Source organism: Schistocerca gregaria, chromosome 5 (assembly GCF_023897955.1).
Source record: "Schistocerca gregaria isolate iqSchGreg1 chromosome 5, iqSchGreg1.2, whole genome shotgun sequence".
Taxonomy (NCBI): domain Eukaryota; kingdom Metazoa; phylum Arthropoda; class Insecta; order Orthoptera; family Acrididae; genus Schistocerca; species Schistocerca gregaria.
Window position 1 is genome coordinate 92925568 of NC_064924.1, and position 27544 is coordinate 92953111.

Below are 27544 nucleotides of genomic sequence, written 5' to 3' on the forward strand. Positions count from 1 at the left end.
CATCACGTTTCCGACTTTGATAATGGTCAGATTGTAGCGTATCGTGATCGAGGTTTATCGTATCGCGACATTGCTACTCGCATTGGTGATCCAATGACTGTTAGCAGAATATGGAATCGGTGGGTTCAGGAGGGTAATACGGAACGCCGTGCTGGATCCCAACGGTCTCGTATCACGAGCAGTCGAAATGACAGCCATCTTGTCCGCATGGCTGTAACGGACCGTGCAGCCCCGTCTCGATCCCTGAGTTAACAGATGGTGACGTTTGGAAGACGACAACCATCTGCACGAACAGTTCGAAGAGATTTGCAGCAGCGTGGACTATCAGCTAGGAGACCATGGCAGCAGTTACCCTTGATGCTGCATCACAGACAGGAGTGCCTGCGATGGTGTACTCAGCGACGAACCTGGGTGCACGAATGGGAAAACGTCATTTCTTCAGATGAATCCAGGTTCTGTTTACAGCATCAGGATGGTCGCATCCGTCTTTGGCGACATCGCGGTGAGCGTACATTGGAAGCATGTATTCGTCATCGCCATACTGGTGTATCACCCGGCGTGATGGTATGGGCTGCCAATAGTTACACGTCTCGGTCACCTCTTGTTCGCATTGACGCCACTGTGAACAGTGGACGTTACATTTCAGATGTGTTACGACGCGTGGCTCTACCCTCCTTTCGATCCCTGCAAGACACTACATTTCAGCATGATAATGCACGACCGCATGTTGCAGGTCTTTTACGGACCTTTCTGGATGAAGAAAATGTTCCACTGCTGCCCTGGCCAGCACATTCCGCAGGTCTCTCACCAATTGAAAACGTCTGGTCAATGGTGGTCGAGCAACTGTCTCGTCACAATATGCCAGTCACTACTCTTGATGAACTGTGGTATAGTGTTAAAGCTGCATGGGCACCTGCACCTGTACACGCCATCCAAGCTCTTGTTTGACTCAATGCCCAGTAGTATGAAGGCCGTTATTACGGCCAGAGGTGGTTGTTCTGGGTACTGATTTCTCAGGATCTATGCACCCAAATTGCGTGAAAATGTAATCACATGTCAGTTCTAGTATAATATATTTCTCCAATGAATATCCGTTTATCATCTCCTTTTCTTCTTGTTGTAGCAATTTTAATGGTCAGTAGTGTATTTTGTCCCGACCTATATTATATATATTCCGTGGAGCTAACAGGAGCGGATGCCAAGATGAAACTGTAGAATTTCTGAGAATAGTACAATGACCCATTCTTAGCATTGTGTTTCCCCCTCAATACCATTTGAAAGCCACAGAAATGTTACTCTGTAGTTCTTAAATTCCTGTTTCTTCAACAGATTTTTGAAATTGAACATTCCCAGACAGTCCCAAATATGTTTAAATATTCACTGATGTTCCTACTAGAGTACGACTGCAGTGTTGTGTATCAGTTTACTACAAGTATAAAAGTAAGATTTAACAATGAAGTAGGGCCATAAACTGCCTCAATACTGAAGTCATCAATAAGGTATGCAAATAAAGAACTGGAAGAAGGCTCAGAGTAATTTCATGTAATTTTTACAAAAACTTTTTTTTTTTTCTAATTTCCTATATTTCTATAATTCACAGATTTTTGATCACATTAGAAATACAAAGCGAAACTATCAATATACATTTCTACATTTTTGTGTGATTTTTACATTGTCCCATTATTTAATTGTTGTGGATCACAGCCAAATATCACATTACAATAATTACAGCTGAAAAGAGGAGGAAATTAAGTAGAATCTGAAGTTCAAGAGGAATCAGTTTGCATAGAGCAAGATGATGAATTTAATTAAATTGATATTCATTTCTGTAAAGTGGGCATCCTGTTAACATTGTTTATCTGCTTATTGGTTTAGTTGGAGATACTTGTACAGGACATGCCAATGTTTAACAGTAGCTAACCAGATGTACACTTGAATGTACAACACATTTTCTCACTATTTGGTGGAATGTCACTGTCTGCTTCTAGTATTACTTTTGAGAATACATTTTACATACTGAAAGAACGTACAGAGTAGTTACAACAATACATGTGAAGGATTATTTTGTCCTGCTTCACATGGTATTCATCAGTGATGTTATGGAATTGTTTGTGACACAATAATCTGTTTGAATTGTAATAGGTGTCACTAATGTAGTTATACTCACATTGACAGTCATCTGTAAGTAGTCGTTTGTTTTTAACTTAGCTATTCATCATAATGTTACAAGCCTTCTGAGCAGCTATTAAAAATAAATTATTGCTTTTAGGAACTTGGATTGTGTGCATTGTGTTCTCTGTGTTGGGCAGATGGCTTACAGTTCAGAGCTCCTCCTGCTACCCTAACCCTGGGTCCACTTGCATGGCTCCAGAAGGCTACATTATTGGCGCGGATTGCCATCAGTGAGTGGCAAGGACACCTAATGATGCTCTAGGATATAGCTAACAGAGAGTGCACAGTGAATGTCTCTCCAGTAATACTGAAAATGGAGGTAGTCATTCTCCAACAATTTCTATTAAAGTTTATAAGAGACAAATAGAAGCTTAAAATTGAGACAAGACTGACTTCCTGAAGAAAACAGGAATTTAATACAATCAAATACTGAAAATAGGTTTGAAAAGTAGGCAGCATAGGGGGAATGAGAACCCTGAGATTATCTGGTGCTTCTGAAGAAGAGCGTACCCAGCAGAAGGTGCAATCTACCCATGATTTGCTCTCTCTTCCATGGGAGACACAGTGGAGCTCATGTCCACGTCACTTCTCAGTCAGCTCTTGGTGATTTTCTCTTGTATTGCAGATTTGGTGGACTGCAAACAATATGAATACATGGGGTGATATGGCATCTTGGTAACTGTTAGGGGAGTTGGAACTTGGTAAACCACATTTACATTTCAGCTGCAGTTGTGAGATATTTGTGCACAGATGTACTGTGAGGCACACATATTACCAGTTGTCTATTACAGGTTCTGATGTTTGCAATACTGTTCTAACGTTATGGTAAAGGCAAAGGTAAGGTTTGATTAACAAACATAAATGGATCCAATGATTTATTTTATTGGAATGTTTATACTCCTGGTGATGTGGTCGTTACATGTCACTGTTGAGGCACTTGTCACATTTTCAGTAATTTCCCTCTCATTTCATAATGGTCATTATGCACAGGTACCAATCTACATACACACATATATACTGAGGCAGCACATGTATCTACCAGACTAACAATAGCATACACCATGCAGTGGGTGTCACAGTTCTTACTGATATCACAGAAGTGGAAACGTGTTACATCTAGAGAACTTTATGTGAATGTTGCTAATTCACCAGTCATGATATTATCGTATAACATGGAAGATAAGTTTACGTCACAAGGCATGGTATGTGTTGTTCAACATCCTGAAATATAAAATTGGAGATATGCAGGTTCCTTCAAAGTAGGCTGAGTCAGTGTGGACACAATGCAGTACTGCAAAAGCAACATGGTGGATGCTCCTGACATCTTATCTCATTACACGCCTTTACTTACAGGAACCAAAGGAGAGGAACAATAAAAATGATTATAGAAGTGAAAACATCTTGTATGCAGTATGAGTAGCTAGTAAATGATTCTTGAGAAATAATAGTACAGCATTTTTATGGAAGGCAGAGGAGAAGTGGCGCTGTACCCACTCAATTGCTGCGGGTGGTGCTATAAGGCTGGCATGTAAAAGCGTGCCGTCAGTCAGCTGAAGGCAGCGGTACACAGTAGGAGCAGCACTGGCAGCAACCGTGAGGCCGTCTTTGCAGGAGAAGAGGATGCAGGCTGCTGGTCCTCGAAGCATTCTGCGAAGAACTCGTCCACACTGCGGTAGAGGTGGGTGCTCAGGTCAGCCACGGTGTGGTCCTGGTCCGGGTAACTCTGCCACAACAACAACCACAGACTCAGAGAGACAGTTTCATGATGACCAACAAATAGCCTTTAATTCAGAACAACACAAATGTTAATCAGTTATTCAAAAAGCATCCTCAGTGTCGAAGAAAGCAGGAACTGGGAAAGAAGGTGTAAAGTAAATGAATAGGCCGACACCTAATGAAAACCAAGATTCCTTTCCAACCATACCACTTCGTGATGTACTGCATCTTAATGAGTACAAATTTGCAATGTTGTTAAATGATTAAGTTGAAGAAATAATGGTACTTAGAGCACAGTTACAATGAAATATTGTGAAACTGTTATGCAAAATAATTTCTATTCAAAAGTATGCTCAAGGAATGTGAACAGTAGAAAACTTATATTTATAAAATTGTATACAGTACTCTAATTCAAAATTCCATTATTGTAACCCACATAAGGAGCAACACAAATAGCCAGTTAAGTTCAATGTTATTCAAATTTTTGTCAAGCTCACTGTGATGTAATTTGTGATGCATTAATTATATTATAAAGCAATTTTTTTCATTTTGGCTACAATATGTCAGTAGAAGTTGATTAACAGCCACATAATTTGCCTGACAAAAAACAAATCCAAGATTCAGTTTCAGGTGGAGTTAACTTTGGTAAGATACACCAATTTTCATCAAGAGACTCAAGCTAAGTATCATATTTTCATAGGTCAACAACGTGGTTATGTTATAAGGCGAACTGATGAAAACATCAATAATTGATTGTACTGTTGATTTTTCAATGCACATCAACACACTTTTCTATAAAAACTTTAAAATTCCTCTATGATCTTACTCAACCAGGAATTCTACGTCATGATGTGAACTGAATCACAGAAAAATCGATGTCTCATCAATTTTACTATGCAACTACTTCCCACCCAGAACTCAGATGCACAAAACGCCACAAACTCGGAGCCTACAGACAGGGCTCCTCACTCTTTTGAGTCAGAAAATCAAGTCCCTCTCTCATCTGAGACCCACGCCCAGCTTAGTACACCCCCCAAGCTAAAAGAATAGCATCCTTCTCGGTGGCTGCCACAATTGCTTCTTCCTACTGTGCCACTCTGTTCTAGTGACATGCATTACATTACAGTTTTATACAACTTCTGAAGCACTTGGTCAACACGAATTAACAGTTGTATAATAAATCACACTCAAGGATTGACCAAAATGACATCAAACATGATATATGTAAAACGAATCTCTATTCTTCAATCATTATGTTAACATGAATATCTTGTTTCTAACCAAAACCATAAATAATATGCCCATTTTTGAAGTAGTGTTATTGAAGTTTAGAAAATACTGTAGTTTAGATTTGCATTCTTTGGTGTATGCATGAAATGTTTATAAGTATGAAACCAAATTCAGTTGCTTTTGGTGTGAATACTATGATGAGATGAACCAGTGCCTGAGATGCATGACTGCCCGCTGGCTAAACTTTTAGACTGGCGCAGACTGCTTGCTGCTGTACCTGCACCAGCCTTGAAACATTGTTATAACTCCTATATCTCGAACAAGGTTTTGCAAACAGTAATTATTCTTCCGCTCAAAGAGAAACCTAGCGTTCATTCCGTAATCGTGCAACTGCAGAACTACAATGGTCCAGTGTAGATGATGAGAGACAGACAAGGACGATTGCATCAAGAAAGGCTTTACATGTATGAGAGGATCTATCATTATCTGGAGGGGAAAAGACAAAAATGTGCTGTCGGAAAAAGTTCGCAACATCAAGGAGGAGTTCTGTGACAAACGAAAGTTGGTAAGCGTGTTTCTACATCTGAAAAACGATACCTCTTAAATTTGGCACCAGTCGCATAAGGGTGGCGCTAGTGGCGCCACTATGAGGATACGAAACAAGTTTGCTTCAAATGCATTTTAAATGCATTAGTTACCTTTGAGGTTGGATGTGAGTATGGTGTGACGAAATTCCATTGCTATTTGTATGATCGCGAGTTCTATTTAGAGAGAGATCTCAAGCCTTTGCAGTTCTTATTTCATCCGTTCCTACAAGCACAGCTCAAAACTTGCAACGATGAGCTTTGTTGCTTTCGCAGTATCAGTATGAAGTTGTGTATAAGTTTACGGCAAAGCATGGCAATGTAAACGCCCTATCTCGCCTTCCGATAGGCCCAGGCTCTGATTTTGATGCATCTGTCGCATCTTGCCAAATTGATGCACAGGACTCTGAATTGCTGGAATCTTTTCCCTCGAACTACAGAAAAATTGCAGAGGCCACAGAAGCAGACGCAGATTCCCAGATTTTGTTGCATTTCATTGGCACGTCTTGGCCTCGCGCACTGGACAGTATTCAGAACTCAGTTGTGCGCCGACATTTTGCACGTCGGCATAACATTTCAGTTCAACATGGTGTGATTCTAGTTCAAAATGATAGTGGACAATCGCGTGTGCTTATTCCCAGAGTGTTGCAAAAGGATGTGTTGCGATTGCTCCACCAAGGACATTGAAGAATTGTGATACTGCGTCCAGTACCATGGCAACAGGATCCTGTGTTTGTTTTCACGTGCTAGTATCTCAGAGAATACAAACTGGCTGCAGCGTTCCATTTTTCACACTTTTCTATTAGGTCAAATGCTACACAAATAGAGGTGGTTTTAAATAACACAACTTGATTGATTCAGAACTGTCACATAGGGACAGAATGGCGGATGACAGCTTTCTATATAAAAGGTTTAAAAGCCAGTTTTATCTGTTGTATTATGCATATTTTCGTAGACTTGCTGCTGTGACAAACATGCATCACCGTACTGAACCTTCATTCGCCGATGAATTTCAGTAGGTTTCACAACTTTACTACGCAAAAACCGATTAACAGAACGCTGTTCTTAGCTGGCGCAAGTGGCAAGTGGGGCGGTTATCTTTATACTGATACTGCGACGGTATGTGTGCATCTGCACTATGCTGCCACCTACAGGCCATTCCGCACGCTGTTTCTAGCACGCTTACCAACTTACAGGATAACGGCGCGAAATTTCCATCTGTTATTACAAGTTTAAGCTTTTCATTTGACTCACCCTCTTAAAAAATAACGGAATGAGGTTCCCCTGCCACACTCACTGACAATAAGGGTGATGTATATCAGACCTAGCCTGACCACGTTTCACGAGGCAGCAGCGCTGTTCAGGGTAAAACATAATTAATGGGCACTTTTCCCATTCTTGCCACTTTACCACACCTTTCCCTACCAGTCTTACTGTTAACTGGCAACCTAGATAAATTAGCATGTTGTACTGATTAATTACACTAGTTGAAGAATGAAACATGATCACAGATGTTTCCTAAGTGTCTTTAATGCCATTCTTCTTTTAATCACTGCATTTCATTACTGCCACCCTAACCTGATTTCACGTCATTTGTTACAGATATGTACCACATTTGCAGATGAACGTCTCGATAATGCACGTTCACGAATCCGTGTTCTTTCCGTTTCACATTTGTACCGTAGCAGCTGATCGGTGCACTCTCGTGACTTGAAACCACTGGAGCACAAACAACAAAATATTCCCTCTCTTACTTGTATTAATTCTGCAGTGGCCGCGCTACATACCACTCTGCCCCTGATGTAAGCGACACATTTTACTTAGCCATGGACCGAATTCACCAGCGTAATTAAAACTGTGTATATCTTAAAATATTACGATCGCCATAAGTATTTTTGTTTGTAACTGAGCAAGAAAAATACAACCATAAGAAGCTCTCAACATCAGTTGAGGTTTATGGATCTACATCTACATCTACATCCATACTCCGCAAGCCACCTGACGGTGTGTGGCGAAGGGTACTTTGAGTACCTCTATCGGTTCTCCCTTCTATTAGATTCTCGTAGTGTTCGTGGAAAGAAAGATTGTCGGTATGCCTCTGTGTGGGCTCTAATCTCTCTGATTTTATCCTCATGGTCTCTTCACGAGATATACGTAGGAGGGAGCAATATACTGCTTGACTCCTCGGTGAAGGTATGTTCTCGAAACAACAAAAGCCCATACTGAGCTACTGAGCGTCTCTCCTGCAGAGTCTTCCACTGGAGTATATCTATCATCTCCGTCAAGCTTTCGCGATTACTAAATGATCCTGTAACGAAGCGGGCTGCTCTCCGTTGGATCTTCTCTATCTCTTCTATCAAACCTATCTGGTACGGATTCCACACTGGCGAGCAATATTCAAGCAGTGGGCGAACAAGTGTACTGTAACCTACTTCCTTTGTTTTCGGATTGTATTTCCTTAGGATTCTTCCAATGAATCTCAGTGTGGCGTCTGCTTTACCGACGATCAACTTTATATGATCATTCCATTTTAAATCACTCCTAATGCCTACTTCCAGATAATTTATGGAATTAACTGCTTCCAAATGCTGACCTGCTATATTGTAGCTAAATGATAAAGGATCTTTCTTTCTATATATTCGCAGCACATTTCACTTGTCTAGATTGAGATTGAATTGCCATTCCGTGCACCATGCGCCAATTCGTAGTACATCCTCCTGCATTTCAGTGCAATTTTCCATTGTTACAACCTCTCCATATCCTACAGCATCATCCGCAAAAAGCTTCAGTGAACTTCCGATGCTATCCACAAGGTCATTTATGTATATTGTGAATAGCAACGGTCCTTCGACGCTCCGCAATTTTCCATTGTTACAACCTCTCCATATCCTACAGCATCATCCGCAAAAAGCTTCAGTGAACTTCCGATGCTATCCACAAGGTCATTTATGTATATTGTGAATAGCAACGGTCCTTCGACGCTCCCCTGCGGCACACCTGAAATCAGTCTTACTTCGGAAGACTTATTTTCATTGAGAATGACATGCTGCGTTCTGTTATCTAGGAACTCTTCAATCAAATCACACAATTGGCCTGATAGTCCATATGCTCTTACTTTGTTCATTAAACGACCGTGGGGAACTGTATCGAACGCCTCGACTTCTGCTGAGAACCGCCTACCGCACAAATACTTCGTTCAGGTCACATGCGGCCCATAGGCTGCATTTTGACGACCACTCTGTTACTGATAGATAATATATTGTGTCTGCCTGGTCTTTTTTTTTTTTTCTCTCTTCTGCACAAACATGTACATTTTAGTCCTGAAGCTGTTGATGTGGGAAGGAAATTGCGAAACCGGATATCAGGTTTTGAGCCCTTTTCCTTCAGTCAGAGCATCATTAACAACTCAAACACCGTATCTTTCGCACGCAAGTCACTGCAAGCGGAGGAGTTTTACAGCTGAAGTGAGTGAGCAAGAAATTTGGTTTACCAAACCGGGAAACATAAGGCTGCTGTGATTTTATCTTACATCAACAGCATGTGTACATTTTGCTACTTGTTTTCTCCTCCTGGACCTAATACCTTGAAGTATCTCGGCCTTTACTTTCCACATCCTACTTCCACTTACGACGAATACCTGTTGCCTGAAGATGACGCCCGCGTCTTCCAGGGCTCGCGCCAGCATCATGGAGTGCTGATAGTGCACGTTATCGTCCGCCGTGCCGTGGATCAGGAAGAACGTCTTGTTCTGGAACCGTTCCGCCAGCCTGGTGACGTCACTCGCGTTGTAGCCCACCTCGTTGTCCTCTGGCGTCGGCAGCCCCATGTACACTTCCGTGTACTGCGAACCTGAGGGAAACGCGCGTATAAGGACATGTGGTGTTTGGGATCTATGCCGGAATTTCTCTTTATAAATATTGTCTGCTAGTGAACCTGGCAATGCTTCGCAATTGCTGAATATGTAAGGGAATTGCATATACATCCTAAATTTCTTGGCCCCCTTCTATCTGCCCATCTTCTCACGCCCCCCCCCCCCTCCTCTCTCTCTCTCTCTCTCCGTATATCTCCTCCTCCCCACAATCTATCTGTGCATAACTTCCTCCCTCCTGTCTCTGAAGCCGGCCGGTGTGGCCGAGCGGTTCTAGGCGCTTCAGTCTGGAACCGCGCGACCGCTACGGTCGCAGGTTCGAATCCTGCCTCGGGCATGGATGTGTGTGATGTCCTTAGGTTAGTTAGGTTTAAGTAGTTCTAGGTTCTAGGGGATTAATGACGTTAGAAGCTAAGTCCCGTAGTGCTCAGAGCCATTTGAGCCAGCCTGTCTCTGTACATCTCCGCCTCGCCCTCTATATGCTCATTTCCGTGTAATTGTTCAGCAGAGGATCCTGTAAAGCTTTCAAGTAAATCCTTCAGGATCTTTTCAAGTTTTTGGTAACAATGTTTCCCCTTTATATAATACGTTTACATATGTAATATGTTACAAAAATATATCGCCTATGTCTGTCTGCATGTTCCTTAGAGTATTCTGTAAAAATAAGAAGTAAATTAGTCACGAACTTTTCGAGATTTTTGGTAACTACCCTTCATATATATATATGGGGTGTCCCAGCTATCTTGTGCACCCAAAATATCAAAATATCTCTGGAACAATAACAGCTATTGGAAAACGACTTTCGCTGGTATCAATGTAGGGCTGGGGTCCATGAATGTACGTATTTGAAAACATTCTAAAACGAAAGCATATGTGTTTTTAACACAAACTTATGTTTTTTTAAATGGACCTCCTATATTTTTTCTTCCGCAATCCATAGCATGACAAAGCACATACACAATGGCGTTGATTGCTTAGCAATATTCCCATTACATCCCGAGATACTGAGACGCGAAGTTGAAGCTTGAAACACCCGACATACGCTGCTAGCGCACGTCCTGAGGCTCAGGCGTGAACCCCATGCTGCCCGTAATCGCAGCAGGATGGCAGCAGACCGTATTATTCGTTTCGGACCTCTTGATAAGTATGCAAGTGTGATTACGCATGTCAATCACATCGCGATTACGGGCAGCATGTGGTTCACGCCTGAGATTCAGGACGTGCGCTAACAGCTCATGTCGGGTGTTTCAAGCGTAACTTCGCGTCTTAATATCTCGGGATGTAATGCGAATATTGCTAAGCAATCAACGCCATTGTGTATATGCTTTGTCATGGTATGGATTGCGGAAGAAAAAATATAGGAAGTCCATTTAAAAAAAAACATAAGTTTGTGTTAAAAACACATATGCTTTCCTTTTAGAATGTTTCCAAATATGTACATTCACGGACCCCACCCTAAATTGATAACGGTGAAAGTCGTTTTCCAATAGCTGTTATTGTTCCAGAGATATTTTGGGTGGACAGGATAGCTGGGATATATATATATAGGTGACACTGTAATGAATGTTTGGACGGGCGTAGGTTATATAATTTTTGTTGCATATATTTTTTAAATTTTCTTTTTCATACTAAAATTACTATTAACATCAAAAAAATGCTCAAATGTGTGTGAAATCTTATGGGACTTAAGTGCTGAGGAGGTCATCAGTCCCTAAGCTTACACACTACTTAACCTAAATTATCCTAAGGACAAACACACACACACACACACACACACACACACACACACACACACACACACCCATGCCCGAGGGAGGACTCGAACCTCCGCCGGAACCAGCCGCACAGTCCATGACTGCAGCGCCCAAGACCACTCGGCTAATCCCCATCGCAGTTATTACCATCAAAAATTTAATTTCGTTGTTGTAAACGCAACATCACCGGATACCGGTCACCAAACAACGTCCTCTCCTTGCTTCCCATGGTACAAGTGACAACGACACGACACAAAAGATCCCTTTCTTGGACCTCTCCCTGTAGGCACGATGACTGTGAAAAGAGTGCTCAAGACCATGGCTTTCAGTGTTTCCCCCAGTCAGAGACTCGTAGAGCCTATGTCTTCAGCATTCTATGCGTTTTTCCCTTTCTGTCTTCCCTAGGTCAACTTCCTGTGGTTTCCTAGTTCTAACCATGGACTCACAAAAAATGTCAGATTTGTTGTTGGCAGCAGGTATGGTCAAGCCATAAATTGCTTGTTTACATAGCCGGAATATTATCAATCGGACTACATGCACATCCTCGTGGGCAGGCACTCACGCAAGCAATGGCTCTAAGCACTATGGGACTTAACATCTGAGGTCATCAGTCCGCTAGACTTAGAACTACTTAAACCTAACTAACCTAAGGACATCACACACATCTATGCCCGAGGCAGGATTCGAACCTGCGACCGTAGCAGCAGCGCGGTTCCGGACTAAAGCGCCTAGAACCGCTCGGCCACAGCGACCGGCTCACGCAAGCAACTCTGAAGTCTCCTGTCTTAAAAATAACCTGTAATTTCCAGAATTCGTCGCTATTTTCTAGGCTGTTAGTATCAAAGCTACTTTATTCTCCACAAGTTTTCTCTGAAATCTGGAAACTGATATACATAGAAACATAAATGCTTCACTCAAACAGTTTTTTTTTTTGGGGGGGGGGGGCAAGTTTGACCTGGAGTTGTCGGACCTGTGTATGACCGTATTTGTCAGCTACTGTATTGCTGGTAATTCCTTGGGACAAATCACAAAAGCCGGCAAAACAGTGCATTTTTTTGTACAAACGTACATTTACTTGACCATCGAACAGACTCCCGTATGGACGGCACAGTAATAAACATCCCTAGCACAGAAAAACAGCTGAAAGATTTGAAAGAAAATAAGTCAACGGGTACTGATGGAATCCCAATTTGGTTTTACAAAGAGTACTCTACGACACCCCCTTACTTAGCTCGCATTCATCACAAATATCTCTACCAGCGCAATGTCCTGAACGACTGGAAAAAGCGGAGATGACTTTTTTTATTTAGTATGGGTAGAAGAACAGACCCGCAAAACTACAGATCAATATCCTTTACATAGGCTTACTGCAGAATCATTGAATACATTCTCCGATCAGATATAACAAATTTTCTTGAGACCGAGATTGTTATGTCCATGAGCTAGCACGTTGTTAGAAAGCATCGCTCGTACGAAACCCCACTTACCCTTTCCTCAAAATGATATAATGTGAACTATGAATGTAGGGCAAAGGTTGATTTCATATTTCTAGATTTCCAGAAAGCATTTGACACGGTGCCCCACTACAGGCTGTTAACGAAGGTACGCGCATATGGAATAGGCTCACACATATGAGTTTCTCGAAGGCTCCTTAAGTTGTAGAACCTAGTATATTTTACTCGACAGTGAATATTCATTGGAGACACGGGTATCGCTAGGAGACTATAATCCTCTATTCTCGCAAAGAATTTGGCGGACAGGGTGGGCAACGATCTGCGGTTGTTTGCTGGTGATACTCTGGTGTACTCTGTCGTTGAGTGACTACAGTTGGGTGCAAGATGACTTAGACAAAATTTGTAGCTGACGTGACAAATAGCAGCTAGCTGTAAATGGAGAAAAATGTAACCTAATGCGGATGCGTAGGGAAAACAAGCCTGTAATGTTCATACACAGCATTAGATGTGTCTTGCTTGACACAGTTACATCGTTTAAAAATCTCGGTGTAACGTTGCAAAGGTATATGAAATGGAATGAGCACGTGAGGACTGTGGTGGGGAGGGTGAATTGTCAACTTTGGTTTATTGGGAGTATCTTATGGAAGTGTGGTTCATCTGTATAGGATACCGCGTGTAGGACGATGGTAAGACCTATTCTTGAGTACTGCTCGAGTGTTTGTAATGTGTAATAGGTCTGATTGAAGGAAGACATCAAGGAAATTCAGAGGTGGGCTCCTAGATTTGTTACCGGTAGGTTCAAACAACATGCAAGTCTTACAGAAATACATCAGAAACTCAGGTGGGAGTCTCCGGAAAGAAGGCGACACTTTTTCGAGGAATACAATTGAGAAATTTTAGAGAAGCACAATCTGAAGTTGGCTGTGTAATATTAGTAATTTTCGGCTCACAAACATTAATATACACTCAACAGGACACACCTGATGGCCTAAAGCTATCGAACAATTGTAAAGTAACAGAAATGAACCATAGCATAGCAGCGACAGATTCTATTATTCTTTATCTTTGCTGTTCTTGCGGGGTGCCTTTAAATCTGTATGTACATGTATCGATTAATGATATAAAAAAGAATTCTGTTGTTTCAAGACAAATGAGGCATTGGGCGCCTCACCTTTTACTGTTTGTATTCCACGAAAGGCGGGCGCGAACTTGCTGCGTTCCGCATCGGTATTTTATATTTTATGTGAAAATATTGAGTGAATATGCTAATTGTTATTTTTCCAATCAGAAAACATGTAGTTGCTTGTAACTGATTACGAACGAACAGCATCAAGGGGACATTTTGACTGTTATGTATAAAGTATTTAACAACAATGGTCATCTATTGTAATTTAATATGAAAAGATACGTAGCATTAAAAAAACTTGTGTTAAAGATAAGTGTGCACATATTGGTAAATTAACCTTGATGATTTCCATCTCCTCATTTACTTGCATGATAATTATTTTGTGTTAGTTCATCAACAGAAATTACGATCACGCTGAAGGGCCGAACGCAGCATGAGGCAGAAGGAACATTATCGTTTTCCTATTATTTCTGAACCAACTCTTTTTTTTTAATTGTGTAGTGTTGCATTTCTTTCAAAGTCTGTAAAACGTCTGGTCCATTAGTGTTGTTCCGGGTATGACTACATCGCGACTATTAAAATGCAAAGAAATGATAATGTTTCTTCCGAACGATCTCAAATAAATCAATCTGCTGCTCTTATTCGGGTATTTAATGCTCATCGTATGTTATTATAATAGTGTAATCAATCCCTGATTCTGTTGCCAAGTGGCCCACCAAAATATTCACTTTTTCGGCATTTTTCAAAAAAAAAAATAACAATTCTTTTTCTTTTCGCCCTCCAAGAGCAACGCTACAACTGCCAAACGATTCTTCAGCCACCAACATACACTGTGCCTAAGAACCACGACGGTAAGATACGATAAATTAGGATTCACATGGAGACATATAGCCAGTCGTTCTCTCGCTCTGTTTGTGAGTGGAACAGGAAATGAAATTACTAGTAGTGGTGCAGGATACCCTCCCCCACATGCCGTACGGTGGCTCGAGGAGTATCTATGAAGATGTATAGCCTTTCGTGTACTTAAATTTTTGCACATCAGGTTCTACTGGGAAACAGACTCGATTACCATCGCACAAGATTTGTTTTTTAGGTAAGCTTCAGCGCTGGAAGCTTCCAGCCCAGCTGTCGCTAGGTGCACTCACTGTAGTATATCCAGCTGGACACTGGCGCCACGGAAACTCCACACCTGAAGACGTCCTCCTCGTCCTGTGCCAGCGCCATGGCCGTGGCGTAGCCGCCGTAGCTCCAGCCCCAGATGCCCACACGGGAGGCGTCGATGAAGCCGTACTTCTCTGTCAGCCGCCTGCACAGCAAAGGCAACACTGGTGTCTATTTTGTGACCCAGTCACTGTCATTCGCAGGAATGACTTACGCGAAATACAGATTACTGCTGCTATGTTCACTCATTTCCGAGAAAAAGTGAACTGAACTCACTGTAACGAAATGAAGCGAATAAATTGACGAGAACGAAATCAATGAAGATGCAGTGCGATGAAAGATTACCATGTAAGCTGTTCATAAATGCTGAATCTGCAATGTGATGAATTTGTTAGCCCGCCCGGTTAACCGTGCGGTCTAACGCACTGCTTTGCGGGCGGGAAGGAGCGCCCGGTCCCCGGCACGAATCCGCCCGGCGGACTTGTGTCCAAGTCCGGTGAACCGGCCAGACTGTGGATGGTTTTAGGCAGTTTTCCATCTGCCTCGGCGAATGCGGGCGGGTTCCCCTTATTCCGCCTCAGTTACACTATGTCGGTGATTGTTGCGCAAACAAGTTCTCCACCTACGCGTACACCACCATTACTCTACCACGCAAAAATAGGGGTTACACTCGTCTGGTGTGAGACGTTCCCTGGGGGGTCCACCTCCGAACTGCACAATAACCCTGGGTTCGGTGTGGGCGGCAGAGGGGTGAAGTGGACTGCGGTAGTCGTCCTGCGGTTGTGGACCACTGCGGCTGCAGCAGAGACGGAGCCTCTCTGTCGTTTTTAGGTCCCCGGCTAACATACAATACAATGAATTTGTTGAAACAGTTGAACACTTATGTTTGACCCTGTCTGGCACAAATTTTCTAGTGTCGCGACGTATTCGTTTTGTAGTGAATAGTTTGATAAAACCCTCACTGAACAAAAGTTTTGTTTTTAAAAAAAGAAAGAGACATGGAAGGCAGAATTGTCACAGTTGCTGAAGTGTGCTACATGTTTTCCTGTTTATAAGATGTGAATATGGGACGAAATTGTTATTTTTACCAAGATTCTCCATAGCATAGTGCAAAATTACGATCTTGAAACACTTCCTCTTCAACTATCTACCTATTGTGTATGTAATGGTAGGGGGCTGTAAACTATACTGGGAAGAATTATACGGGGTGATTCAGGAGGAATGTCACATAATTTGTGACGTGATTTTACATGTGAAAAGAAATCAAAAAAGTCCACATGTGTCCGATTTTCGATTTTTACGGAACTGGAGAGGATTGAAGATTATGAAGACAAGTGTGAATATTAATTACCGAAATGCTGTTTGGGCACTTGGTTCAAATGGTTCAAATGGCTCTGAGCACTATGGGACTTAACTGCTGCGGTCGTCAGTCCCCCAGAACTTAGAACTACTTAAACCTAACTAATCTAAGGACATCACACACATCCATGCCCGAGGCAGGATTCGAACCTGAGACCGTAGCGGTCGCGCGGTTCCAGGCTGAAGCGCCTAGAACCGCTCGGCCACACTGTCCGGCTGTTTGCGCACTATGATGAACAAAATAATGGTGAGACAGAGGACTGATCAATCCAACTAAAGGTGTCCAAAAGTCCTCAATACATTTGTCAACATGCTGTAGGATGTTGCACATTGAACATCATCTCGGCAGGCTTTAATGTGGGCAACAATGTCGATGATACGAGCGACAAGCTCTTCACACACCTCCGTAGAGTACCCCTTGTGGTGTCATCGCCAGACACCACACTTGCTAGGTGGTAGCCTTTAAATCGGCAGCGGTCCGGTAGTATACGTCGGACCCGCGTGTCGCCACTATCAGTGATTGCAGACCGAGCGCCGCCACACGGCAGGTCTAGAGAGACTTCCTAGCACTCGCCCCAATTGTACAGCCGACTTTGCTAGCGATGGTTCACTCACTTCTACGCTCTCATTTGCCGAGACGATAGTTAGCATAGCCTTCAGCTACGTTATTTGCTACGACCTAGCAAGGCGCCATTATCCGTTACTATTGATATTGTGAATCATGCACCATAAAGATCGACGTTCTCCATGAATGGATTAAAGTTAAGTATTCCACCAGCTACGTCCATTTTTATCAATTCTAATTCCCTTGTCATGTTCCAGACCTCACGCCAGCCTGTGTGAGCTAAAACGCGTGCATGTCGGCCTCCTTCACTAACACGGTTGGCTCTCCTGCCAACCACAACACCCCTTCATGCAGCACCATAAACAAAAGTCCAATGGGGTAAGGTCAGGTGATCTGGCAGGCCAGTTGATGGCCAATCCATCATTGAGGAAATTTTATATTCATGTGTTGGGGCACTTGTCTTGTACAGCAAATCATGTTGCAGGTATATTTGCCGTCACTGCTCTAATATTATGTCTTCCAAAAGTGCAGGTCGGTCTGCTATCAGGAAAGGTGTGTATGCTGCGGCTGTCATATGACTTGGCATGAAAACAGACCCTATCACCAGGTCATCAATCATACCACAGCAGACGTTCGTTGAGAACCCCAGTTGTAATCTTGTTTCCCTAGCGTCATATGAATTCTCCACCACCCATTTATGAGAACTTAGGACGTTTGTGACACTAATGCTTGTAAATGTTGCCTTATCTGTAAATAGCATCTGTAACATGAAATGAGGCATAGTACAAATAGTAAGGATAAAGAGTGATAAGGATAAAGAAAATTGGAAAAGGAATGAGAACTTGCTAATAAAGGAAGAGCTGTGCTCTAAGACTAATACATAAAACTGCGTGACTATGTTTATATCAATTTTATTATAGTCTTTCACACGATGCATTGTCAACTAGTTTTATGAATTACTCACAGAGGACACTTCTTGCTATTTAGCTGTTTATTATGGATTTTCCATTTTTCTTTTTCTTATTTTAATTATTTTAAATGTTGCTTAAATGCATTTGTTGATTATGATTATGACTGTTTTATGAGATTTTCATTTTCATTGTGCTTGTTTCACATTAGATGTATGCTATGTGACATGTACTTTATTTTCAGAATGCGCAGAATAATTAGCAGAGCTCCACCTTTACAGCTCAGCAGTTAACAACTGGTACCTCTTGGCATATATAGCATATATATTATGCACATGTATCTACAGCATATATATCGCCTATGCAGGTCACCAATGGGTATACATTTTGTATTGTACTTTCATGACTTCATCGTGTATTGAATACTGTGTGTGCTGAATAACTGTCTATTTCTCTTCTACCTTCACAGTAATTTTATAAAATTCCAGTGTAACCCACTTGTCTGAAGATGATCTACTAAGACTGAAACTGGTCATCAGTAATGCAATAAAACAACATTTGCGATACAAACCAATTATTTTTAATATTCAGTAGGATAATCCTTGCATTATATTTCTAGTGCTACAGACAAATAGAAAAAAATAATCAACTCAGAGATTCATCACAATGTGATGATTCTAAACTTCATTATATATAACTGAGGAATATTTGTACTGAAGAATACGCAGAAGAGAGGTAGGGCATAGTACAATAGTTATAATTAGTCCTCCTCTTGCAAAATTAGTCAAATATGACACTGACATGAAGAAAGCTCAGAACACAGCTCACCTAGACGAACGCTCTAATCAAGCTCAAACAATTCAGATTACTCAACTTAATATACTACTCATCTACTGAGGTATAATTTCCACAAAGTGTGCATAAAAATGCACAAAAGTACTGTCAGGAAATAATAATACCATTTATAGATCGAACACCAGATAAATGGAAAAGTTTCCATGTAAAGAAACAGTAAATATTGAACAATATACATGTGATCACGCATGGACAGTAATAACAATATCACTCCACAAATACATTTCAAACAAGATCCATATAACCAAGCATCATGATGAAATGAAAGCAGCAGCTGGACACTGTAGAAATATTTGACAAAGATTAGTGAATAATAAGCTGCTAATGATTAAGGTGGAAAACACCTCTTTGCTGTTAAAAGAGTGTGGGTAATGATACTAGTTAGTTATCTATCTAGATCTCTCCCCAGGAGAAACTTACTAAAAAACTTGAGTGTAACACAGTTGATAAACACTAATTTTCAGCCCATCAATAGATCAATAGGTGGAGTAATCACACAGTTTCCTTGATTATGCACAAAGATGCCTAGATGTGAAATTGAAATTGAGGCATAGGATCAATTCCTGAGTTTATTAGCACAAGCTGATTTCTTTAAAACATTGTCAAGTAATACAGTAATAAAGTAGTAGTACAAGATTTAACGATAATAATACTAAACACAAAAAAGATAAAATATGAGTGAATTTTGAATGATAAATTTCAGGAAGGGAAGCATGTGATGTAAGGTCAGGTCTCTCGCACTGCACATTTTTAACTGCCTCAAATCCATGACTCGACACTAGTGATTGCAATCATGCTTGCAACAAAAATGAAGTTAGTGTGCTACTGTGCAAGCGATAGTGCCCAGATAGAAACAAACAGTGAAATTGTAGAGAGTTGTTAAATTTATCGCTACCTATACTGCTGGTCCCTCCAGTAAATATCATAATCGTTTGGAGTATAAGTGATGGGTGTCTACGGTCCGATGGCTCGTTAAGTACAACTGTGTACGTGTTACTGCTGCATTGTTCAAAGGTCTGCTGGGCGAAGTCTCGACCTGGAATGTCTTGATCGAAGAATGTTCCAGCTGTGTGTGGAGCCCGAAGTGTCTCCACTGAGTGTAAAACGTGAAGCGACTCAGCTGTAGACACAGGCCCAAGTGTCCTCTGCAAACAGGGCCTGAGATTAGCCTTCTCACAGCAGACTCGAAAGTGAAGAAAAGAAGTACAGAGCCCGTCAGGTCTGCTAACGTTTCCTACATCTTAAGCAGTAGTTGACAATCAGAATGTATCATTTTTGATCCGCCAATGAAAAAATTAAGGAAACACCGCTGGTGCCCAAAAATCTTAGAAAGATTTTCAGATTGGTACTACACTTAGAAAGTTTTCTCTGAAGAATGACTAAGAAAACTGGCCATGTTATTTACCAAATCCTCGTCACAATAGGGAAACGATCCATAACTTGTCCTTAGCAGTTAAATATTAGCAGAAAACACGTGGACGATAAGGAGGTGGGCACATCACAATGACCGGGTATCTCCAGCATTCGTTCTCCCCTGCCTAATACCAACACTGCTTTCCCTGTCTGCTAAACCAGCGGTGTGTTTCGGGCGGTTCTTCTATTGAGCTACTGTGGTTACTCTGGAACTGGCACAGCATGCAAAAACCGTCTTAGCCCTTGCCCAGTAGCAATAGGACATGTACAAGTGTTGAGATGGGAGAAAAGAAACAGATCATCCACACAATCAATGTTTTATTGCAATCGAAAATAAATGTGTCCCCCCCCCCCCCACACCTCCCTGATTTCGAATGGATGTAATTTGAAACGTAATAGATTTTCGTATGGGACCAACTCCAATTTGCAGAGCTATAAAATGTTGATAGTTTCCATAATGATGTATCACAGAATGGAAACCAGCGAGGCCCATTGCTTCATCTCCTTTCAAAGGAATCATTGCAGTCCATATGTAGCACTCACAGAAAAAAATCCTTTTTGCACAACTACAAACTGAAGCAAGTATTCAAGTCCTAATTTTTAGAGCTCACATTATTTCTAGGTACCACAAGGAACAATAAACACTAAATATTAATTTTAGATCAATAGAAACAAATATGTATAACACTTCATTTCATAAGACATGCTGCTTAAGACAATCGAAATAAGATGTTTTTCAAAATTCCACGAAATTAAGCAAGGAGAACAAACAGGGTCTGCGTGATAATAATGTTCGAAGATTATTTTGTAAAGTCAACTCAGGCTCAGTGAACCAGTGCTAGCAGTGGGTTTCCAAGTTATAATATGCGAGTACACATGAAAGCCATCCTGCATCTAATCTTACTATCACACAATTAGGTTCAGTATAATGTACAATGATGAGGAAAGAAACTGATATTAAGCAGTTCACATTTAATGGAAAGAGATTATAATTTCATCAATTCATAGCGTTAATAGTGAGTGCTGATGTAAGATGAAAGAGTGCATTGCCTAACATAGTTTATATATTGATAATTCATGGTTTGTCTGACATTAACGATTCGCCTAAAATGATGCTCTAAAAGCTTTTAGGAACCTCATGACCTGTCAACTGAAACTGGTTGTTAAATAACGAATTTTGTTGGCTGTCGAGGCGGTAATCAGGACATCTTTCAAATTTTTCGGAACCCTTGTCTCAGCTGGTAGTGGATGCCAGTAATTTCCTTTCCACACACAGGACGATGAAATACTTTGATTTTCCTACTTTGCTGGAAGGTTAATAATGTAAACAGAGAGAATTGCTTAGACTGTAGCAAATAGTGTAAAGCATGTTGTTCAGTACAACTGTTAGTTTATTAAATACTGCAGTTCATTGAAGTCCACTTATGATGGCGCCACATGCCCACTACGAAAATAAGAAACTGTCACGAAATTATCTGAAATGATGTTTTAAAAGCAAGGAATAGCGTAGATTATATGAATAACTATACAAAATAGGAACAGGATCAAGTTCATTGACACAGTGCACACACATCACAAAAAAACGACAAATAATAGAAAACAATATGTATAAATACATATGTGGAAGATGTTTTAGAACCAGGAGGGGGCAATAAAAAAGAGATCTACTCTCTCTCTCTCTCTCTCTCTCTCTCTCTCTCTCTCTCTCTCTCTCTCTCTTACACAGTGAATCGCATAATAATTCGACTGGCATTAGCAAAGCTGCGTTGCAGAAATTAAAGGTGAAATCAGTCGATATTCACTAGAGGAACATAGTCTCCGAATCATGGGCAAATGTATCATGATAATATAAAAGACAAGGTATATTATCCACAAACACATTGGAACAAATTTCTCTCCCAGGGTGAGCAAGTTACAGAGTGACATAGAATTAATCGAAAGTGATGAATGCTAATGACGAATTCATAGGATTTACCCTTCCAAAACAAGGAAAATACTTTAAGCTTGCTTTTATGTTATAGACAGATTTCGTTCCCTTTCTCATCTAATATAAGACTGGGATAAAAAAGGGCACTCAGCAACGTTTGATAAATAGCTAAAGTAGCGATGAAAGTTGGTTCCGCCAAATATGTATTTCCAGTCCTTGCAACTAACGCACCAAATCTGTTTTCGTGCATTACTATTTTAGTGCATAGGTGTGTAATTCACTCATTGGCAATGTTTTGTCGTCACCGTGGATGTAAATGGGACCACACATACGAAAGCCCTGGGAAAGCGTGTAGTTGTGGTGCCGGCGGCTGGCCTTACTTGGTGACGTTGATCTGGTCCTCGACTTCCACGCTGCCCAGCCGGCGGTAGACGGCGAAGAGCGTCCTGTTGTCCCTGCCGCCGGAGCCGCGGCCGTCGATCACTATGTACACGTAACGCCGCGACGTCGTGAAGTAGCTGTTCAGATCCACTGCGTACGAGTCGTCCACCTGCTGGGAGCCCGGGCCCGCGTACCTGCCACGGAACACCTCTGTGTCTCACATAATGTAAAAGCGAGTGGCGAAATTAAATTACGGCGTGTCGTATTGTGACTGAGCTTGCAGAATCACATACATAAAAGTTACTCACAACTCAAATACTTCCTGAGACAGTACTGCCAAACGTTGATGTGTACATACAATAAATGTCCCTCCAAAATAACCACATACAATAAAAACACACAGAAAAATCACTCGAAGAAATGATTCACATAGTTAAGTACGTATAATTTGGGTTGGTGCATAAGTTCGTAGCGTTTTTCAGTAAGTTTAATGAACACAACAGATACATGATAGAGACTTTAGTCATCAATAATACATTGTCCTTCACCATTTAGAACACTTTGCCAGCGCTGAGGTAACTTTTCGATTCCACAACTGTAGAAATCACATTGTTTTGAGGCGAAGAGCCAGCCGGAGTGGCCGAGCGGTTCTAGGTGCTACAGTCTGGAACCGCGCGGCCGCTACGGTCGCAAGTTCGAATCCTGCCTCGGGCATGGATGTGTGTGATGTCCTTAGGTTGGTTTAAGTGACTCTAAGTTCTAGGTAACTGACGACCTTTAGAAGTTAAGTCCAATAGTGCTCAGAGCCATTTGAACCATTTGAGGCGAAGCACTCGACGAATCAGGTTGGGAGCACACTTTCATTCGGAAAGAAAGTACATTGAATCTGTTCGATAGATAGTGGAAAAGCTGAAAATCTGAGCCGGCCGCGGTGGTCTCGCGGTTCTAGGCGCGCAGTCCGGAACCGCGCGACTGCTACGGTCGCAGGTTCGAATCCTGCCTCGGGCATGGATGTGTGTGATGTCCTTAGGTTAGTTAGGTTTAAGTAGTTCTAAGTTCTAGGGGACTGATGACCACAGATGTTAAGTCCCATAGTGCTCAGAGCCATTTGAACCATTTTCTGAAAATCTGTGGGCGCAAGATCAGTGAGCCGTGCGTGGTTCGTGTTAGTGCCATCTCTTATTTCACACCATATTTTCTCCATACTGCTGCCTCGTTATGTTAATTTCTAATTACTGGCGTCACTGAGTTGTTACCTTGCCTTCCCGTGACCAGCAGCAGCAGCGCTTATCGATATAGGCCCTGCCGTACTATCTTTCCTGGACTGCTATTACTTCGTGGTGGTGTGTCGTCCAATGGGCTGGGCACGGACCAGCAGTGGAGTTGGAACGTGCCAGTAGTTAGTTCGGACCTGGCCACATCCGATTAACCATGCCGACCCTGCGTATCCGCGGGAAAAGAGGTACAAGCGAAAGAAACAAAGAAAGAAAGAAACTGTTGGAGTTGGCACACGGACAAATTCAGTCAGGGCGCAGCAGCAGCGAGGTCTAGACCGCCATGACTCGCCCGACGGTTGTCGATACACATGATTGGAGTGGGGACGACTTTTATTGGTCGAGGGTGGGTCGTCTTTCCAGACGACGTGTATTTGGCCGGCGATCGCTAATGGGTTGGCTGTGTGTGCCGACTCGTGATTCGTCCCTGTTGCTGTACAGTCACTGCCGTTAGCAGTGTCTAGTTCTCCGTACAAGTGTTCGTGAAACTCTGTGTAGTTTGTCTGATTTTGACTGACAAGTTATTTTAAATGAGGAATTCTCCGCGGGGCGTACTATGGCCGGGTTCCCCTGGCAGTCTCTACGTGGCATCGGAGAGTGCGGCGCTGTTCCTATTGCAACACTACTGGACATTAAAATTGCTACACCAAGAAGAAATACAGATGATTAACCGGTATTTATTGGACAAATATATTATACTAGAACTGACATGTCATTACATTTTCACTCAATTTGGCTGCATAGATCCAGAGAAATTAGTACCCAGAACAACCACCTCTGGCCGTAATAACGGCCTTCATACTACTGGGCATTGAGTCAAACAGAGCTTGGGTGCCGTGTACAGGTACAGCTGCCCATGCAGCTTCAACACGATACCACAATTCATCAGGAGTAGTGACTGGCGTATTGTGACGAGCCAGTTGCTCGGCCACCATTGACCAGACGTTTTCAGTTGAGGCACGGGTCGTAACATATTAGAAATATAACGTCCACTGTTCAAAGTGTCGTCAATCTGAACAAGAGGTGACCGAGACGTGTAACAAATGGCACTCCATACCATTACGCCGGGTGATATGCCAGTATGGCGATGACGAATACACGCTTCCAATGTGCGTTCACCGCGATGACGCCAAACACGAATGCGACCATCATGATGCTGTAAACAGAACCTGGATTCATCGAAAAAAATGACGTTTTGCCATTCGTGCACCCAGGTTTGTCGTTGAGTATACCATCGCAGGCGCTCCTGTCTGTGATGCAGTGTCAACGGTAACCGCAGCCATAGTCTCTGAGCTGATCGTCCATGCTGCTACAAACTTCGTCGAACTGTTGGTGTAGATGGTTGTTGTCTTGCAAACGTCCCCATCTGTTGACTCAGGGATCGAGACGTGACTGCACGATCCGTTACAGCCATGCGGATAAGATGCCTGTCATTTCGACTGCTAGTGATACGAGGCCGTTGGGATTCAGCACGGCGTTCCGTATTACCCTCCTGAACCCACCGATTCCATATTCTGCTAACAATCACTGGATCTCGACCAACGCGAGCATCAGTGTCATGATCCGACAAACCGCAATCGCGAAAGGCTACAATACGACCTTTATCAAAGTCGGAAATGTGATGGTACGCCTTTCTCTTCCTTACACGAGGCATCACAACAACGTTTCACCAGGCAACGCCGATCAACTGCTGTTTGTGTGCGATAAATCGGTTAGAAACGTTCCTCATGTCAGCACGTTGTAGGTGTCCTCACCGGCGCCAATCTTGTGTGCATGCTCTGAAAAGCTAATCATTTGCATATCACAGCATCTTCTTCCTGTCGGTTAAATTTCGCGTCTGCAACAAGTTATCTTCGTGGTGTTGCAATTTTAATGGCCAGTAGTGTACGAATTCCGTGGCTCACCGACCCTGGACACGAAAGTTGAGTTTTGATTTAACCTGCCAGCAAGTCAAGACTGTTCACATTGTGTCGTTTGGAGTTCGTTGTCGGCTGTTGGGATATTCCCGAGAGCAACAACGTGTTTTTCAAGTTGGAAAATTCTAGCCACCCTCGGGTGAAGTTTTCACTGTATTTTGTTATTTGAATTCCAGTGCACCAGCGGAATCTTCTGGTTTGTGGCCGTTTACGTTCCAGTTATCTGTCCTGGGCATTGACGTAAATTTCTGGCAGGGGATTTTCCTCATCGTGTTGTTGCTGTCCAACAAGGTTTGTAATTTGATAGCTCCGTGTATGACTGGTTGTGGGCGCCAATATCTCCTACGTTGCACTCCCTGTTGTGCCCTGCTCGGGTGTAGTGGAAGTTATCTTGTCGGTGGGTCCGCTGACTGTCGGTCGGTTGGATTGTCGTCAGATCGTGACTGCTTGACCCGACTGCATATCTCACCTAAGTGAATGGTTCAAATGGCTCTAAACACTATGGGGCTTAACTTCGGAGGTCATCAGCCCCCTAGAACTCAGAACAACTTAAACCTAACTAAGCAAAGGACACCACAGACATCCACGCCCGAGGCAGGATTCGAACCTGCGACCGTAGCGGTCACGCGGTTCCAGACTGTAGCGCCTAGAACCGCTCGGGAACCCCAGCCGGCCACCTAAGCAAGTGTTAGGGTTTGAATTACAGGCCGACCCTCAAACATCTGGGCGCTCTTGTGTGTACTGCCTTTTTTTAAAAAAATATTATCGTTGTTGGTACTTGTATGGCTTCTAGCCGGTTTTGTGTTTTAAATTAGAGTTGTTTTACTCTTAAGGCCTTCAGCCTAGTTTAAAATACTGTTTCAATTAAGCCTTTTGGCATTTAAAAATAAATGAATTTTTAACTCTTCAGCCTTCAGCCAGTTTGAGTTTCAGTTGTTTGCTCTTAAGGCCTTCACCCTATGGTTGGTTGTATGGGGAAGGAGACCAGACAGCGAGGTCATCGGTCCCATAGGATTAAGGAAGGACGGGGAAGGAATTCGGCCGTGCCCTTTCACAGGAACCATCCCGGCATTTGCCTGGAGCGATTTAGGAAAATCACGGAAAACCTAAATCAGGATGGCGGGCCGCGGGATTGAATCGTCGTCCTCCCGAATGCGAGCCACCTCGCTCGGTCTTTTTCATCCTAAATAAAGAACTGTTTCACGTAAGGACTTTGGTGTTTAAAAAAAAATAATGTTTTGGAGTTTTATGTGTCCAGCCATCAGCCGATTTCAATTCAACTTGTTAACTTCAGCCTAACTAAAGAACTGTTTTGAGATAAGGCTTGCCTTTTGAATTTCTGATTATGCTTGCGTTTTAAGTTATTTGCCTTCAGCCGTTTTTAAATTAAAGTGGCTTTCAGTCGGTAATTAAGTCCCAAAGATAAAAGCTGTGTGTTTAAAATTGTTTTTTTGGTTCTACATCTACATCTACATCTACATCCGTACTCCGCAAGCCACCTGACGGTGTGTGGCGGAGGGTACCCTGAGTACCTCTATCGGTTCTCCCTTCTATTCCAGTCTCGTATTGTACGTGGAAAGAAGGACTGTCGGTATGCTTCTGTGTGGGCTCTAATCTCTCTGATTTTATCCTCATGGTCTCTTCGCGAGATATGTAATGTTTGATGAAATAATAAAGCTTTATGTTCGAGTGTAACTGACAGACGCTTATTTTGGCCCCTTTCCACAGTTATACTATGTGTCCCGTCCTGCGAGTCCAGCAGGGCGTTTCAATCAGGTTAATACCATGGGAGCGGAACGGCATCCCAACCCAGCTCCCGTAAAGCGTTTTTTGTCAGTGTACCACAGTGCGAGCAGCCGTTTTCGTGGAGTAGCTTCACTT

At 42.4% G+C, this 27544-nt stretch overlaps 1 protein-coding gene across 1 annotated transcript in view; it reads right to left on the reverse strand.

The window, feature by feature from the left end:
- Positions 1–3034: 3034 nt before the first annotated feature.
- Positions 3035–27544, reverse strand: part of LOC126272500 (venom dipeptidyl peptidase 4-like) — a 360092-nt gene continuing 335582 nt past the window's right edge. The window contains exons 13-16 of the mRNA XM_049975390.1: positions 22473–22667; positions 15050–15210; positions 9340–9551; positions 3035–3895 (exon numbers count right to left, since the gene is read on the reverse strand). Coding sequence (XP_049831347.1) covers positions 3719–3895; positions 9340–9551; positions 15050–15210; positions 22473–22667 — 745 coding nt within the window. The 3' untranslated portion in view covers positions 3035–3718. The remainder of the gene's footprint in view (positions 3896–9339; positions 9552–15049; positions 15211–22472; positions 22668–27544) is intronic.